The sequence below is a fragment of the Ooceraea biroi genome, chromosome 1, assembly GCF_003672135.1.
Source record: "Ooceraea biroi isolate clonal line C1 chromosome 1, Obir_v5.4, whole genome shotgun sequence".
Lineage (NCBI taxonomy): Eukaryota > Metazoa > Arthropoda > Insecta > Hymenoptera > Formicidae > Ooceraea > Ooceraea biroi.
Window position 1 is genome coordinate 7,616,574 of NC_039506.1, and position 19,052 is coordinate 7,635,625.

General features: G+C 39.4%; 1 protein-coding gene across 3 annotated transcripts; it reads left to right on the forward strand.

Moving 5' to 3' along the window:
• The first annotated feature begins 95 nt into the window (after positions 1 to 95).
• Positions 96 to 18,949, forward strand: LOC113563594 (transcription factor CP2-like protein 1). Of its 3 annotated transcripts, none has more exons than XM_026975384.1 (12): positions 96 to 236; positions 526 to 754; positions 2,990 to 3,131; positions 5,577 to 5,651; positions 7,287 to 7,499; positions 7,796 to 7,940; positions 8,459 to 8,695; positions 8,990 to 9,238; positions 9,439 to 9,512; positions 15,939 to 16,131; positions 16,583 to 17,033; positions 17,115 to 18,949. In XM_026975384.1, exons 1-12 carry the CDS (start codon positions 96 to 98, stop codon positions 17,162 to 17,164), a joined length of 2,199 nt encoding a protein of 732 aa, XP_026831185.1. In that variant the 3' UTR covers positions 17,165 to 18,949. The 3 variants fall into 3 exon arrangements, with proteins under 3 accessions (XP_026831185.1, XP_026831188.1, XP_026831189.1); XM_026975387.1 differs by having other exon boundaries at positions 8,483 to 8,695; XM_026975388.1 differs by lacking the exons at positions 96 to 236; positions 526 to 754 and adding an exon at positions 823 to 2,531.
• The last annotated feature ends 103 nt before the right edge of the window (positions 18,950 to 19,052 follow it).

The window sequence follows — 19,052 nt, forward strand, 5'->3', positions numbered from 1 at the left end:
GTCGCGGTAAATAAGCTTGTAGATAAGTGATACTTGGGCGATCGGCAATTAGCTAATCCGATCGTACGTATTTTGCTGAGACTGAAAGCCGCTGAATGGAGCTCCAACTCATGATGGACGGCGGTGCGGAAACTCTGAACGGGGCGATGTGGTTCACCAACACGTCGTCTCCGTCATATGAGCAACTGTCGCCAGTTCGTCCAAACAGGTGTGACGTCGTAGCTACCACTCAACAGGTGCGTGTAATAATGATTACTTGCCGTCAGATGATCTTCTACAGAAAAACAATTATTATAATTAATCACAAAACTGTTTCCTTATATGTATATGCATTCCAGAAATTATGTATTGTAGAAATATATTTTAAGTAATAATAATTATTTCAGTTTTATGTTTACCATTTTTCTATGGATTTTAATATCTTTTTTTAATTTAAATTTTTTAATATTTTGAAAAAAGATTTTTCTCGTTAGTTATAAATTTATCTTGAGCAATTCTAAAAAAGTGCTCTTATTAATATTGCAGAGTACGATAGGATATCATAGTCCGCAAAATTCTTTATGGCAAGATAAGCACAACTCGCCGAAAGGCTCACCGCTTGGTGGTGATCAGATGCACTTGAATGGCGGCTCGCCGCAACAACTCTCGTCTTCCGGATCGTCCCCGAATTACGAACAAAACAATCTGAAACGTCGCGCCGAGGAACCGTTACAGCATATCACAGAACTGGAAAAGAAACACATCAGAAGAGATGGTTGGTATTTTTGGCATATCTATTCTTAATGTATGTGATAAGAGCACACTCAACGCAATGATGTAAGGATGATTAATTATTTCTCATAATTAATATTGTTTATTAACGCTACGCGCATTTGAAGAAGCTGTTCTAATAAAAACAGAATGAGGAATGCGAAAATATCTTTTTTTGGAAGGAAAAAAAGAAACAATGCATCAAAGATTGTTATCGATTGAGAAGAACGAGTTCTTCACTTTGATCATTGTTAATATCGGAATTTGTGTGTGTCTGTGTGTTTTGGGATAGCAATGAGAACAATCTAATTTGTGGAATTGTTTGTATCTTACAGTTACTGAATTAGCAAACGTTAAGAGAAAATCTCATTCTATTATATTTAAAATTAAAAATAAAAAATTTGAAGCTTTCGTGCTGGTTACTACTTTCAATTCTGGTTTCCAGATTGAAGCCACGTTTTTTGTCATTTATTTCCGATGTTTCATCCACTTCATCAGGAGTTTGAAACGTCGAAATTAAAATGACAAAACGCGGCTTCAACCCGCAAACTAGAACTGATAGTATGTTCTAGTAAAATTATATAAAAATATAAAACCTTTATCATTATCATTCTCTAGATCTAGTAGTGGCACATAAGTACAGGATTATAACTTTTCCGAAATAATAAAAATAAGAAAAAGTTAAATTGCGTCGGAGGTCCTAAATCTCATTTTCTACGAAACATATTTCCCATCAATATGGTATACGTAAAGAATGTGTTGCTTGTAAATGTGCAGTGGCGCGAAGTCGATCGTCATTATCTTGTAGCCGTTAACGTAGATATATCTTCTTAAAGGTCGTGACCGAACTGCCCCTCGTACACTGTCGTAGCCACGAGTTCCATTTTATTGTCTAAAATATTATGCGCGAATGCATATCTTCTTTATATTAAGAAATGTCTCCATCATACATCTTTCGTCGCAATTATATTTTTAAAGAATTGGATATTTTTTCTTAAGATAAATATCTACGTTCAAATGCTTTATAATATTCTTGTCATGCATTTAATTAAGTTTAACGATATTACACATGAACCATTAAACTTATAAAGTAACTTGTAAAGTAACAAAATTTTGAAAAAATAATATAATTTCAAATCAATAATTAATTTACCTGACGATAACAGAATATAAATCTTTAAGAAGCATGCGACTTAATTAAATCACCATTGCTTTTGTGTGAAATTTCGACATCGTTAGACATCCGCATTCAGCGAGTGCATCATTTGTCCAAAGCATCATTCGATACGCAATTCAAGCGATGTCGCTACGAAGATCTTCTCAAGACTGACTGTTCAACTTGTGCGCCCTGTCTTCTTACACGTCCGACGCCTTTTCGCCCACGTGGTCATCCCGCCTGATAACTCGACATACGCACACATACAATGTATCACGCAGATTGGCTTGCCCGACAAAAGAGAGAGAGACAGAGAGAAAACGAGAAAGAGAGGAGATCGATAGAAGCCAGTTCGCCATAACTGGCGGAACTTGGTGAAGGTGCACGCACGTAGTCGGTCAGTTCCGGTGGTGTGTTCCTTGCCCAGGTGTGTTGATCCACCGCTGCAGCCGAAATAGGATGAAGTGGTGTGAGGTCGATAGGTCCCGAGTGTCGTTGCTGCAGAGTCGACGTTATCCACCCGTCACCACCAAGAGCCGGCGCCGTCACGTTGCTCAGGAGACGAAAGATAGGCCAACTACGATGCATCATCAGCTTCACGTCGGTTACAACGGCGCCCAAGGCGGTACGATACCGGGCTACGAGAAGAGCCTTGTACTTATCATATTGTATTGACATTGTATTTGATATAGTGCTCTTAAAAGTGAAAAATAGTGACGTTAGCTGTTATTTTTCGTAAATTATTCTTCCGTATAATTCTTCTTTGGAGATTAAGATGATGAAAATTAAGGTTTGGAGTTGCGACGTGACGAAAATTGCATATTATATTAGATGTTATCAGATTCTTGTTTTTCCCAAATGAGATCATGGCTTGTTCCGCAGCTTTCATAAAAATTAAGAAGTAACTGTTGCCGAACGTCATAATTATTTGTACAGATTAAAAGAAACAAAGATTGTGATGCATGTAAAATTTTCTGTAATTTGTTATGTAAACCGTTATAATTAAGGAAATAAAGAAAACAAAGTGCTCAAGGATGTCATAAAAGAAGTAGACTCATAAGATTTGTTCGATTTGTGTTTCAGGATCCATCGGGAGCAATGGCTCTGGTCAAGGCTGGACCACGCAAGTGGAGGAACTCGCGGAGCACCTCGCCGCTGATTTCGATGGATTATCCGCACTCGCGACATCTGATCTTGCAACGGCTGTTGCCTCCTACAACATGAGGTAAGTGATACTCAAAAAATCTGGAAAGGAATGTGGATCCAATATGAATCGAAGACGAAGAATGCTAAAAAAATCAGTAAATCACCAAGAAAGGTGGCATTCCGTCGACTCTACATTAAAAAGAAGCCAATTTGCTCAGCCGGGCAAGAGATGCATCATATGCATCTGAATCCGAAAAGACACGATCTATATAATCGAATAATAATAATAAATATCATCATTAAATGATCTCGGAGTAAAATGCCAGTTTCTTCATCTACAAAGTTCTAAACGAGAGCTCGATCGTTAGAGAACTCTCCGTCGATGGCGCACGTTTATTGAGTGCGTGGTCGGTAGCACAGGCCTCTGCCACAAGCAAGATTGATACGTACTGCAACGAGTCGATTCAGAAATCCGGTTAAAACTGGCCACAGTTCTTGGCATTGCGTCGTGCCGGCGACACCGCAAGTGATTATCAAACCGGTCCGGTCGCGCGGCCACAAGTATCGGCGTTCTACGTGCACGCACGTGCGGAGGTGCACGATTACCGAAACGTGCGTGAAAGAGGAGCATGATCAGTAGATCTCCCATGAAATCTTCCTCGCACCTCCTCGTTCTTTGGAAATTGTATGGTGTATTGTTCGTAATTTTATTTAGATATACGCAAATCTCTATGTAACTCGCACGTGTGGCGAGTCAGTTAGGTTTTAACAAAATTTGTCGTAAGTCGCAGGAATATTACGCAGGAGGACTGCAATCGATATTATATCAGTGGATTATACGGACAAGAACAAGTAGATACGAATACGAGACCAAAATGGCCCCGAACGTTATCACGATAATATATACCTGCTGTATCGTAAATTCACGCTGCACGGACCGTGATAACCCGCTTGTGCGACTGTTTTTTCAATAAATGAATGAAAATATTACAGTGTAGGATTTTTACATATATTTCAGGAAAATTTCTCGTTAATATGACAAATTAGTTCGTATTAATTAATTGAAAAGTTCTCCATATTCTTACAACGATTCCGCCAATAATTTGAACACAAGTTTGTTCAGCCTAAACTATATTTTATTCACGATAAAGGGAAGCAAAAGAGAAGAAAGGTCAAGGATCTTGCTTCTGGCTGTCGACTTGCTCGCATCAGCTGATCATATATGCATACGTACATACACGTGGCAGAAGTCACGACGAGAAAAAAGAGACTTGTATCCGTCCATATAAAGATATATCGAAAGTGTTCCGCGTAGTTTGAACCGAAACTTGCTGGCATGCCAATTTGTGAGTGTACATACAGGCAGTTTATTTTTGGCGGCATATCAGTGTACACTAAAGAACTTTTAATTGCAATTACATGTAAATCAACGCGATATTCGCCGTATTATTAGCCATATTGTGAGAATGAATTATCAGTATCGACAGTTGCCCGAAAGCGTTGAGCATTTGGCATTGTCCAAATATATTGTATATCAGTCCTTAAGAACTTCGCTTAAAATTTACAATTAACTTATAAATCAAGTGATTACTTAATGATCAATAAAGGAATGCATCAATATGTGAAATCTGGGTGAGTATAATCAAAATTGCTTTCTTTAATGTATTCTTGATTGTTTTAACATAATTATTTGAAAAGAATCATGGAGGATTATGATACTTCGCGAAGAATTCTTACCAAAATTATTTATTCATCTTTCAATAAATAAACTATTAAATTAATATATGATCGACTTCGCGTTTCTCTCGTATAGCTATGATATGAATCAGAAATAAATTTCGGTGGTATTCTTGATACAGTATCGTAATGTTACTTCACACCGATTAATCCATTGCACCAGTGAACTAGTTCATTCTGATTTGCGTTGACCTTACTGATTCGGGCGATATTATCAAAGTAGTTCTCAAATTATTTTTTCCTTATCGCGCGTAAGTCCTCATTTCGAGTTGGTACATTGCCAGACGGACTGACGTTTGTTCGTAATCTTCGATACGATTGCGCGATTATTTTGCGTCAATGTAACTAAGAGCCGTGAGTTACTCACCGACAGAATATTATTACGAAATGATAAATGAAAAATAATAACACATTATTTCGTATCGTATATTGTTTTAACAAAGTAAAGCAATTGCCGTGTACCGAGAATGTTTCATGGTGCAATCTTATGAAGAAAGAAATATATAAGATTTAAATTAGATTGTTAAATTGTGAAAGAAGAAATTGAAAATGGACATTATTGAAATAATCATAAGAAGCAATTTTCACGATTATTTTCAGAACTTACAGATGAAAGAGATAATTATATAAACAGTCTATAGTTATAATTTCTACAAAATGTTTTAAACTACGTTATTCCAATAAACAAATTGAAAGAGAAATAATCGCTATCACACTTGTTAACAATTAGAGATAAGATTAGAAAGAAAGACTACTAATGGCATGTTAAAAATTTCCACTATTTCAGCGAAGCCCTTCTCGCTTTGCCATCGCTAACTGTCTTCAAGCAGGAAGCTCCGTCACCCGAGAATCAACATAATAAGTAAGTCATTATGAATTATCAAAGCCACTTTTCTTGAATTTGGATGATACTACTCGCCACGTGATAATCTTGAAAACTCTGAGAGTTGTACATATAATTCACAATTTCATAATCAATCTCCCCTGCCTTCTTTTTCATTTTGCAAACAAAATTATTCTTGCATCACGGCGTTTGTTTATTTATGGCAAACGATAGGGTCGAGTGAAGCTCGAATGACAGTATCAGCGATAGCAGTCTGACGTTACTACGATGACGAATACAACACGAAGACGATGCCATATCGGGGAGCAACTCGGGGGTAACGGGGGTAAAAAGTATTCCGAACGGAATTTGCCGCGCGCGGCTCCCCCGCAAAGACACGGCCGCAAAGATAAATGTCGTATCGTTGCGTCCGTTCGCACATATCGAGAGAATAAGCCGTTCTCGGGTCAGACTTGCTCGTTCGCGCGTAATTATCACGCGGCGCGCGCGTTACTCCGTAAAACAGCGGTCACAGTCGTGGGACGTGTTAATCGCAAACGTAAATCGGAAATTGATGTCTCGTGCGTGCGTACGTGCGTGTGATACAGATCGTGTGATAAAGATCGAGAGTGTTTTTGTTTCCCAATCGCCGGTGAGATTCGTGTAACGGGTAACGTAGTGCGCGTAAAAACGACATGCGAGACAGATTAATACGGCGGATTGAATAAAAATAAATAAAAATGATTTAATACGTCAGTTCCCAAATTAGATTTTTTCTAAATTGGAAACGTTGGTCTCTTCGGAATTATGAAGCACTAACGTGGCAGTATAATTGGATTTCCCATTAAATTCCATCGAGTACTTTTATCCCGTTGTCCGAAAGAGAAGTCTTCGATTTTCCAAAACGCCTCAAAAATTGACCTATTAATGTTCTGTTCGCGTCACGTGTTCAGTGAGTCACGGAGGAAATTACTGCCCGAGTTAGAGATTTTTATCTATGAGTGTGCGAGACAGTGATTAAATCGCTAATCCGCTAAATGGAAAAGCGGGGAGAGTTCGCTAGAGCGAAGCAGAGCCGGAGCACCGTGTGAGTCGCGTGCAGTCGTCGTATCGATGTGGAACGATGAAATCGAGAGGTCGACTCGATGATCTTGTTGTTCTCCGAGTAAAGTAGATTATGTAAAAGGTATATCTCTCTCTGTGTGTGTGCGCGGAGGCCCGGAAAACCGAGTATCGGGAATAACTGATTAGACGAGTGATGAAATCATTCGCATAGACATAGATCGGAGTGACTTTCCATTTACATTCGTGCTCCTGCGAGTGCAGTGTGTTGAAATCGCGACAAGAGCTGATGTAACGGTCGAGACGATGAATTTGTGCAATATCGAGTACAATAAAGTGTCCGCGCAGTGAAAAGTGTTTCCACTGACGTGTACATTTTCGTAAGACCGAGTGGAAACTTTCGCTGAACAGGACCACCGGAAGAATGCGAACGCCCGTGGATTTGAACGTTCCACCATCGCTTTTCTTTAACTTATAGTGAGTGGTTCTCGCGACTGATCGTGAAACAATTTATACAGTTTTTCTATGCAGTGATATGGTTTTGTACGACATCGACACAATCGAGCATGTTATTTGCCTGCGTATTTGTATCTCAGAAATTTTCTTTTTCAGTTTAAATCACGTGTCGCAAAGAGCGATCAATACTGCGTCTGTCAATAATGGAAATGTCAGCTCCGTTGAAGCTGACAACAACAACAATGGCCAAACTGCTACTACCCTCCACCAACTCTTGTATTCTTCCAATGAGGAATACCCGCCGACTTCGACCGCAACGAATCATGTTTCTTCTTCTCAGCAGGGAAACGAGTTGAACGAGGACTGCCGGTGCGCAATTAAATATTAATTTAAACGACACGAATTATCAGAACCAAAAACTTTTGACAAATATTATGTACAGAATTGCGTAACATTTACCTGCGCTTTTAATCTTTTTTCGAGGCTGGAAACGAGATTCTCATGGCTCGTTTCTTGTTCGCTCCAACTTCCGTCAAAAATGAATTTCATGTTATTTTAATACTACTTGTTGATTTTAATAATGCAATGTGAGGATATATTTTAATTTTGACACAACAGTGTATCACAAACAAATGGAGTTTGTACATCGTCAAGTTTTCCTTTAGTTTCCAGTATGTCTTAGCAGCCGCTACCAGTATCGCCACCAAAGTAAACGAAGAGACGCTGACGTATCTGAACCAGGGACAGTCATATGAAATCAAACTGAAAAAATTGGGCGATCTGTCTGCATACCGCGGAAAGATTCTGAAGGTACCTTGTCACGCTCTTAAATCCAAGAAAACCCTCATTTGAACGCTTCTAATGTTTGGGTAGCGGCATCTTAAAAAACGCTTATAGTCCCTCACGAGGTAAAGCAGCGAGTTCATGTTGATGCTGACGGATATAATTTCTCAATTAAAAAAAAAGCAAAAAGATGATAACAGTAATTGGATTTGATTGTTCAATCATTTGAATCATGATGCGATCTAGAATTTATTATGTAACTTTCGTGAACGTTGATAAAAGTTTTGTTGAAATTATTAAACACTGAAATAGCTGTAGTCGTAACCGGATGGATCCAACCGCGAACGGTTAACGCTGGTTCTGCTGATAACTATGCAAATAAAACTAATTTCCTCCTCTCGCATCGGTAAGCTTCTTCGAGGAGTGACAAAAATTATCCGTGCGAGTACAAGCACGAATTAACACAATCGGCGTGAGCTCACGGCATGTCCTCGACGTGTTCGAAAGATGTGAGTCGCCCAAACGGTGCTACAACGCCTCTGTAGGGACATCCAACATTTCTGTTCCAGTCGACGATCCGCATTTGCTTCCATGAGCGGCGTCTGCAGTACACGGAACGGGAACAGATGCTGGCCTGGCAACGCGCTAGGCCAGGCGAGAGGCTGTTGGAGGTTGACGTACCCCTCAGCTATGGAATGGTGGACGTATACCAGCCATCACCATCTAACAACAGTGTAGATTTCATGTGGGATCCCACGAAGGAAGTTGGCGTTTATATCAAAGTACGCTGACCTGGATATTGCCGAATTTTTATCATTAACTGATAGATTCTTTTATTTATTACATTATGCATATCACACAGATGTGATTAATTTCTCTCACTAGGATAATTTTGCTCTTTACGTATAATTTAATGAAGAATTGTCTGTGGATTCTTACACATATAATGCCGCACGTGCGATCCTCTTCAGAATATACTTGTCGATTCATATCGCAATGCTTTTTTCAGCGGGATACTATTGATGCTTACTGAGATGTATTGAGATGTTTGAGATGTATTTCTTCGTTGTGGGTAGGTTAATTGCATAAGTACCGAATTTACGCCGAAGAAGCACGGTGGCGAGAAAGGCGTTCCCTTTCGAATCCAAGGTGGAGACCCGGTCTGCCGGGAGGACGCGTCTACACGCCGCCCATGCCAAGTGAAAGTCTTCAAGTTGAAAGGAGCGGACCGCAAGCACAAGCAAGATCGGGACAAAATATTGAGACGTCCTCCTCACGAACAGGACAAGTACCAACCCAGCTACGACTGCACCGTTCTCTCCGATGTAATAATATATATATATATATATATATATATATATGTATATAATCTCGTAAAATATATATTAAAATATATTTTATTAAATAAAAACAAAATAACATACAATAAACTACAACTAGAAAGAACGGAAGGATAAGTTTTCTAACAGGAATATTGTGTTTCTTCGAGTCTTAACTTTCCTTTCTTCTGTGCTTTCTGTTGTAGATTCCGTTGGAGTCCTTATCACCCTCAAGTCCGACGCAGAATGGTGGAAGCCCGTTCGTCTCAACAGATGCAATGTAAGTTGATCAGTTTTTTATACATTTTATACGTATTTATATACAATATAATTTGTTCTACATTATCGTGTGTTACTACGTCGCGTTCGGCAAATAAAAGATAGAATATTGACAATGCCATATATCGTTATATAAAAAAATTGCGACACTCGAAAAAAATCGCTCGCGTAAATGAAATTGCAATGCATAACTGCATGTAAATCATTGCCAAATGTAAACCAAACAGCTGTAATTGAAATAACGTTTCCCGTACGCGATATTTATCCGTTTGTATCATTCGATTTTGTGTAATTAAATGACCGCAGCGACCAAGATAATAGCATTTTACATCGAAATAAATGTCGTGCTTTGATGGAAACTTTTGATTAATAAATAACAAAGAATATACGCGATTGGCAGACAGTAAATGTGACATTAATTCAGCAAATATCGAGATCAAGTTAAACATACGTATGAACAAGGAAAAAGCACAGTAATTACGAACGACACTCTCCCTGCTGTAATTAGCAATTACGATAGTAATCTGTCAATATTAGATTATATTTTTTAAGTCTACATTTTTTTACATTCAATCTATTGCTTCTTACATCATTATTTAGTCTGTAAAATACCAGTATCAGAGTAAATACGACTGAATTAAGTGTCGCGTTAGATATTTGCGAAATGAAGAGTGTCGCTCATTAAACAAAAGCAACTAATTGTTTTTAACATTCCGTAATAAAAATTCTTGTAGTTTATAGTACATAAAACTTTGTATCGTTAATTGTTTAACAATTTTATTTTTTTTCAATAGAAATTAATACTGATGATTCTTTCATCTCTTAAGAAGAATCATTTAACGCGATAGAGAGCGATATTTATAAAAAGATTAACATTAATCGCCATGCGAGATGCACGCGTTACAACACTCACGATCGTGCACGTCGTGCGGGAAAACATATGTGTTAGTAAAAGATTAACGTATCGCAAATTTTATTGCTGCAGCTTAGCGTATCGTTTTTTACGCAAGGCGGGATCGACCGAGTGTCTTTAGGGAGAAGCGAGAATTTTATTGCAATCGAACTGCGCGAACTGAACGGCTTACTATGCAAACAACAACTAGCCGATTCTGGATACGGCGGGTTTCGGGCACCCGCTTAAGTATACGTGAATCATCCAAGTCTGTCAAACGATCCGTGTCATTTAACCGACAACGTTTTCGCTTCCTCCAAAAATAGCGACATACCCAAACCGAATATGCGGTGCAACAGTGCATGCGGTAGCTTTATCTGTAGAGACTGAAATAAGAGACACATTGATCTTTTTTATTCTTATTTGATTTTGCTGAACGATTTGGACTCTTCTAAAGAAATGCCGCAATGTCGGATAATGTCAGATTCAATGAAAGACACAGACTGGCCTATATCTTTTTCTTTCTTGAGTTTCATCTAGATATGTCTCAGTAGGACTTTGTCGTATCGATTTGTCGCGTTGAAATACGTAATCCTTGCGTCATGCATGGTGTTCGACGGAGAGATATCTGTTTCCATGGATATAAATAGCGAAACGTTTCCGATACACCTGGTTCACTAGTGTCCTCGACGAGTGTTTTTGCTCCTGAGAGCTATTTATATGCGCGTTCGTTGTAAATGAGCAATCTACCGAGCAATCGCCGCGACCTTCGTATGACGTATGTCGACGTAAGTTCATATCCACATGATAGTTAAATTGCGAACATCAGCAGAAGAAATCATCCGCTAGCGTCTCCCCTTTTGTCTCCCCTTTCCTTCCAAGCAGTTTAAATGAAGAGAATTTACAAAAAATTGATTTGCATGGCAAACATGTTGCTTGTTTTGCCTGTTCTAACAATATCTGACATGGAAAATGCCAGACGAAGAGGAATGCTGATCAGGGAGGAGAAGCCTAATATTATCAATCAGGAAAGAAGTCTGCCAATGATATTTTTTCCTTTCTTCTCTACTTACGTTTCTTTCCTGTCACGAGAAGCAGACTAAAGAAAGTAGAAAATCCTAAAAAGTAAAAGTATTGAGGAACTTTCAAAAATATCCTTTCGTTCCAAAAGAGAATTCTTTTCAGGAACTTTCTCTCCTCATTTTCTTCTTTTCATTTTCTCTACGTCGCAATGAGGAAAAAGATGCAATGAGGAAAGTTCCAGTGACAAAAATAGAAACTGAAATTTCTCCCCCTGAAGAAAAGAAGATCGCAGGACTGTATCTGTTCTATTTCCTTTTCTTCACTCTTCATCAGGATGAAGAATACGAGTCCAAAGAAAACAAAGAACATTATGCGCTTCTCTGGTTGTACTAGAAACCACTGCGACGTTGTCAGATACTCGACGAGTGCAGTTGGTGGGAGTTCATTCTGGCGAAGGATGGCGGTGGTTATACGCCTCCGGTAGAAGCTCGCTCGCCACCGATGGTGAACGGGAAGAAGCGGGGGACGTGGACGTAGACGCCAGGCATCGCCGCCGAACAAACTGGCTTGAACTGGCGCGAGCCGGCGTCCCCATCTCTGAACGGCGTTCCGATGGAGGGGAAGTTGGAGAACCAGTAAAGAGAGAAGAAGAAAGAGAAAAAAACAGAGAGAGAGAGAGAGGGACATGGCGAATGAGACTCACAGTGCATGCGAGTAAATTCAGAAGGCCGTACAGCGCGCGTAGCTGCGTTGCTCTTGCGTCGATCGATCCACCATCCCATCACTGAATCCATTCAGACGTGTTCAGCAACGAGATCGCATCTCGCAGCAATCCGCAGCGAACGCCGGGTACGCCGATCGCGTTGTCCGACATCGTAATGATAACCGCTATCGCCGATAGACCAGCCGTATGAGCCTCATGAGTAAACCCGGTGACCGACATCCCCCGTCACTCGCGTGATCGCCGACGACATCATCAATCGATCAACCGGCCAGCCAACTCGCAGAGGCTTCCGAGGCGATTACGAAAAGTGTGTCGCAATCTGCGACCGATCGGAGACTCGATATCCCATCAGACGTGTGCAATCTTGAGGCACAATCTTACTCTGGTCATCGTGAGGAAAGCGAGCGAGCTTGCAGTTGCCGTTGCATCGCGCGTGCACGCGCGAGAACCGGTACCAGTCCAAGAGCCGGTGTGATCCTTAACTGTTTGCCCTGGAAAACAGTGCAAAGCTTGTGAAGAGGCCACTGACCGATTTCCTCCGACGTGATCCTGCTATGTCTGTAAAGCGAATCCTTCTGCGTTATATTCGGCGCTTCAACCGGGAAAAATAATCAATTATCAAGATCTTGCCTCGTTCGAGAAAGAGACGAATAGATCTCGACCTGGAGCCAGTTCTGTTATGGAGGGATCTTTCAAGTGCGTTTCGATCATGCGAATGTAGTTTGTGGAGTTCGGTAATTTCTATTTGAACATCTCACCTTTGCGCGCGGATAATCGTCGGACGAGCTGAAGGTGTGCCGAACTTATCGTCCGAGATTAGCTTCAGTCCGGTATATTCCGGTACACGGCGATTGTGTTCTGGTGTGCAACGAGTGAGACCATCGATAGGAAACGATTCGCTCGGAACTATCGGAGCAAACTACGGCAAACAACTCGATAAGCGAGTAAAGCGCGTTAGCTTCACCAATCGGAGTGCGGGTCGTCCTCGTGCTGTGGATGTGTCCGGCTCCGAATTACATCGTGGACAAACGTGACTTGGCAGTGCGCTGCGTTTCAAACGAACAATCGCATTTTCGTCTGATTCCTAGCTGCGGCTTCGCGTGAAACTGAACGTAACACGATCAATCAGCCATTAGTCATGCAATAAAAGCGCTGACAAGATCACTTGTGACTGACAGCTCGCGATTGCGTTTAATAAACGCCACGTGTGATGCATCGAGCGATCTTCTTCCAGCGATAGATCTTCGCTGAGTGCGGTCAGTTAGCAAGAGAGTATAGCGATATATCGTGTGTGCATGCACCATCCAGGAATGCCCGCGTCCGTCGCAGCATCTGGTCGATTTCCGACAGAGTATATGCGAGTTTCACGCGCCTTTTCGGTTCCGCTGATCGACAGTCTGAGCGTTGTGGTGACACGAGATATCCTGGCCATCTACGTGCTCCTGTCGCGGCAGGATCATCTTCTCAGATGACGAGCAGCTCTGCCGCCGAAAAGCTGACGCCAGGGCGGTTAAATAGTCTTGTAACCAGGACGTATCCTGTTCTTTCTGATTGCCGAAGATACTGAAAGCACTGAATTAGATTATTATTTCGAGTCGAAGTTGAAGGAAAATAAAGTGACAAGAGAAGCTGAAAAAGTCTGATGAGACTACTTATGCAAATCTGAATTAAATAAATTAATTCTGAGACTGATTTAATGTTACAATTGAGACATTTGATTTCACGTCGCTATAACAATTAAAGAAAAACTTTAATAACTTCTTGGAAAGAGAATCTTCTGGGAAAACAAGAAAATTTTATGCACCGAGGTTGTTTTACGAGGCAATTGAAGTTGCGCGGCGTACACGTGGTATTTTAATTAGGCCCGATGAAAAATAGCAACGCGCTGTCAGGAAGATAAACATCGCAGACGCGAATACAAAGTTCACTTCTTTATAAAGGCGCAATTGGATAAGTGGAAGACAAACAGCGAACCTACGAACGACCTAACTAACTGCAAAGAACTGTGCAAGCAGGTCGTACATGATCGACCAAGAAAAAAAACAAAAAAAAAAGAGAGAAATCCGTGGAATCTCAGAAAACATAGTACAGAATTCCACTCATCACGGGATCGGATCACGAGTGATTATCGGAGTGGCGAGCGTGTTTGCTCGAGCGCACGTGACGTGTCAGAGCTGGAAGAAAACACGGCGCGCTGATCACGCGACTTTGTCGGATTTCAGCACGGCACCGTGCGAAAGACTATTCCCGCGAAGGTCAAAATTTCGAGGGAGCTCGCCGGGGCAGACGCGGCCGACTAGCAGTATCCGGTTCGCGGCAGACAAATGCAATCCGGCTGACTCGAGCTGATCCTATCAGCTGAGCGAGCCAGAACTCTCTCTCTCTCTCAAGCCCAGATCGACTTTAGTAGGTGGTTGGTGGGACACACGAGGGGTGTGCGACTTTCGGTAACATCGCCAATACGAATGGATGAAAAGACGTTTGGGAAACGGGACGTTCGAGCGTGCGGATGTACTACGTTTATGAATGAACGCGTAAGAAGTCGAAAGAAAGCCTTCAAGGAGAAGAAAAGTGCGCCGTAGACACTCTTTTGGAGCGAATTGTAGCGAGAGCGTACTCGACATGAGGGATTACTGGGATATGAGAAGCTGCTGGTCCATCAGGCGACCGCATTATCCGTTCGATCGGTTCGTCACGTGGCTTCTGGAACACGAAGTGATCGTGAGCGGCGGTCCGCCGCATGTGCAGGTCGTCGTCAAGTTCGTCCATGCCCTGTTGAACGTGCAAGTGAAGAGAGGATATGTTATGCGAGGAGGACTGGTCAGTCTCCAGATCAAGAAGCGGGATGTTAAGAGGCTCAATGGCTGCAAGAAGATCAAACTCGTGGTCCATTTGAAGGAGCATTCCGCGTAAGGATACGCTGACAGTTTTCTTTAAAGAAAATATTGAATCCGTATTTTAATCCCCTTCTTCATTTCATTGTCACTATCTGAGTGATTAGATATTCTGACGAATTAATAAAATTTAGCCCAGCACATATTTCGAAAGGGTATTACACGTGATCGCGTGGAACGTCGATCGAATCTCATTTTAAACTTTTGTAGCGCTTGCTTTATCGCTAGAACTGAGATAACACTTACATGCCTTTAGCGTTTAACTAATAGACCTCGGGGTTTCAGTGGGAATTATCAAGCTACGACATGTCGTGACTGCCAAGGCCGTGTGCTTATTCGGTACGATAATGTGCCAACTATTTGTAACATTTGATGTAACGTGCTCAGAGATAACAACGATTGCGAAGTCTTGTTATTTTACGCGGCAATGACTGCATCAGTCGTACTTGTTTTGAGATGCATTTAGCGATTATTGGAGACATTGTATTCATTATCCAATTCATTATCATCCATCAACCAGAGACTTGATGTTTTCTGGGCACATGCTCAAGTATCGCTTTCTCTCTCGTCTTCCAGATTACGATATGAATTTATTAGCATAAGCAAAGTTATTTTCATACGAGTATACCGGTTTTTATCGAGGTGCCATGTCTGGTATAGCCTCCTTCCTCCGCAAAGTTGTTCAGTGTAACTGTCAGTAATCGCGATGATTTATAGCATATACACAATTAATGAGGCAGAATTATCCGATGATAATATGCCACGACGTGTTTTGCCGTGTCGCGTGTCTCGGAAAAATTACCATGTAGCAAAATGATTATCATCAAAGAGAATAATTATGTAATATGATTATGGGACCGTAATTAACATGCAATCGGTTTTGATATTTTTCAGATCACCGCAGACACGTTCGACTATTGGTGGTAATTCTTCTCCGGTAGTAGCTCCTCTAGCACTTTCAGTTTCTAATTCCGGTATCGTGCCATTGGTTCCGGCTTCCGACGCTGTGAAGGAGAACGTGGGAACGGCACCAGCCTTGCCATCGCCTGCGGCCATACTTCCGGATCAACCTTGCATCGAGAGTGATGTTAGTTTACTTGTACGCTATCTTTTCTCGACAGCTATCAAATCTATAAAATAGACATAACATGACATGACATGATGAAAACAGACTTTCATCAAAGCTAAGCTAACTCTCCTATAATGAAAAAGAAATATTTCACATTATATCTACAGAACGAAAATAGAATTCTTCTAGAAGATCTTTTTCATAGATATTCATTGCATTTGAACAAATATTTTCTAGATTTCATCGTCTGTGTAATAATTTTTCAATGATAAATTATTTTTGAAAATTACTCTAGCTTATTTTAAACTTAATTATAAATTCTTTATAAATGTGTCGATATGCTGAAATATTTAAAAGAAAAATCACTTTTCTCAAAAATTCCATAATATCAGTGAAGAAGTAATTACATAAAATTAGCAGCCACCCAATCCAAGCTTACTTATGTTAATAAATTTATTATAAATCGCAGAGTGCTCCTTGTCTCACCGAATTACCGCCCGACGCGAATGCCACGCAAACAACTGCTTGGCTCCGTGCAAGTCGATTTAACGCGTTCGAGTCGACGTTTGCCAGTTTCTCCGCATCGGATATTCTGCGTCTGTCTCGAGAGGATCTCATCCAAATTTGCGGAGTGGCGGACGGCATTCGATTGTTCAACACGCTGCACTCCAAGGCGCCGACCCCAAAGCTGACCCTCTATTTCTCACTGGAGGGCAATGGCTCACTCTGGAGAATCGCCTACCTCGACAATTTAACAAGCTCCGCGCTCACGAACAAGCTACTCAATACTCTAAACCTGCCTCCTGACCGACTGCACTCGATATTGTTTCTAGGACCACAGGGTATACACGTGTTAGTTACCGATGATCTGGTAGCGAATATGAAGGACGAGAGTATGTATCTCGTTGAGACTATCAGAGGTAATTACATGCTTTGTTATGTTTATCTGGCTATTATTTGCAAAACTAAACCAGAATATTAATGATCTATATCTTTTCCAGATCCAGGCAGCGAGCGTTATAAATTGCTGATAAAGTCGAAAAATATTTAAGCAATTTATAGGGATTTTATTATATAGTTATTTAAAAGATAAAAAAACAAAAGGCAAATTTTATAACGGCAGTATTTGTGACAAATACGTGCGAGAAAGATTACTAATCTTTAAGTACGATAATCATGCTAAAGTAAAGAGCAATGGATTAGAAATTGTTAATCTGATTGCGCTGTCTTGCCCTATGTGTTTATCTATTTGCATATGAAATTGTACGCGGCATATTGTAACTGAACAACTGAAACACATGCTCATTTATAGGTGACTTCGATCTAGTAAGATTTTTCTGAGTATAAATCTATTTTTTATATTATGAATATCATATTGCCATTGCGTTGTGTGTGTCGAATTTGTTGAGATGTGCAAATATTCAGACTCTTTAAACAGTTTTCGACATCCCATTTTCGCATCTATGCGACTTGAAGTCACTGAAACTCGATAATTTCAAGTGACTCCAAGACAATACAATACACTTAATACAATGAAGAAAACAACGAGTGCCAATTATATAATTTTGTAGAAGAGTATATTTATATACTACTTCGTTTATCGTAGTTATGTATGGAACGAATTACCTCGAGAATAGCGAGAATTATGTACAAATATCGGATCTCGTATAATTGCATGACTATATCCGAATATTTTGAAATTGTGGATATTGCGTAAAGAATATATTGTTCGAACAAATGCAGAAATATTGAATATCTGCAAGATTTATATTTGCAAAACGACCGCCTGGTCAAGTTTGGAAAAGTATTTACTTATATCCAGAAGTCACGGTAAAAAACTGAGAAAGAGATATTTACGCAAATAAAAATACGATTGTCAATCGTTTTTAGTTGCAATTTATAAAGAGACGGTCGGTTTCAAATATATGTATATGTATACATGTATATGTGTCACACTGAAAGTTATTGTAAAATTTTGATAGCATATATTTTAGTTATACATTGTTATAACGATTGTTTGTTGATTTAATAATTCTTACATTAATAGTAAATCTTTTAGGTACTTTTCTAAGTTTTAAACTTTTAAACATATAAAATTATTGTTTGAAGTAAAATTAAATAACGTTATTATTATGAATAGCAACTGAACGTGCAAATTCTTAAATAATGGTAAACTAATTTTATCAGTGCCTTACGAATAAACTGCCAATAGACATAATTGAATAATAAATATTCGAAAGACAGTCATAAAGTAGAGTATATAAAAAATAATATTTCTAACTGTTTTATTGCAAAAATATGTATGTTAACAAACTTTTTGTATCAAGATTTTTGAGATTCTTTGTGAAATTTTATAAAATATAAGATTATATTTTTTTGCAATTTTAATTTTATAGACCAATGCAGCTCTGATTATAGGCTACCGCCTATTAATACTTAATAATAGTTCTAAAAATTTATTGCAAAAATTGATTATACATGTTTAGGGATGTAAAATAATAATTTGTGATGCGACAAATGTATTGAATAATGGAATAATTAATATGCGTAGCAATTGTTATTACGAACAATCGCATTTGTAATGCGTTTATAACTGCTTACTACATTTTAATTACGTGATCAATTACGAGTTTATTCATATTTTGCTATAGTTATAAATAAGTATAAATTTTATGTATATGTTATGTGATAATACAGTTTATTTTGTCTGTTATAACTTAAAAGTTGAAATATGCGTTAATATTTTAATCTAAAATTATATTGATATGTTAATTGTTGCATACCTCGTACGAATGTTTAAGTCAAAGAAATTGTGCAATAAATACTTTTTCATATCAATATCTATATTTCCTATATTATAATACTTTTCCTATATTATAATATTCGTTTTCTTTCTTTCTTTGTCTTTTTGTTTAATTAATCTGTTCAATAAAGAGACA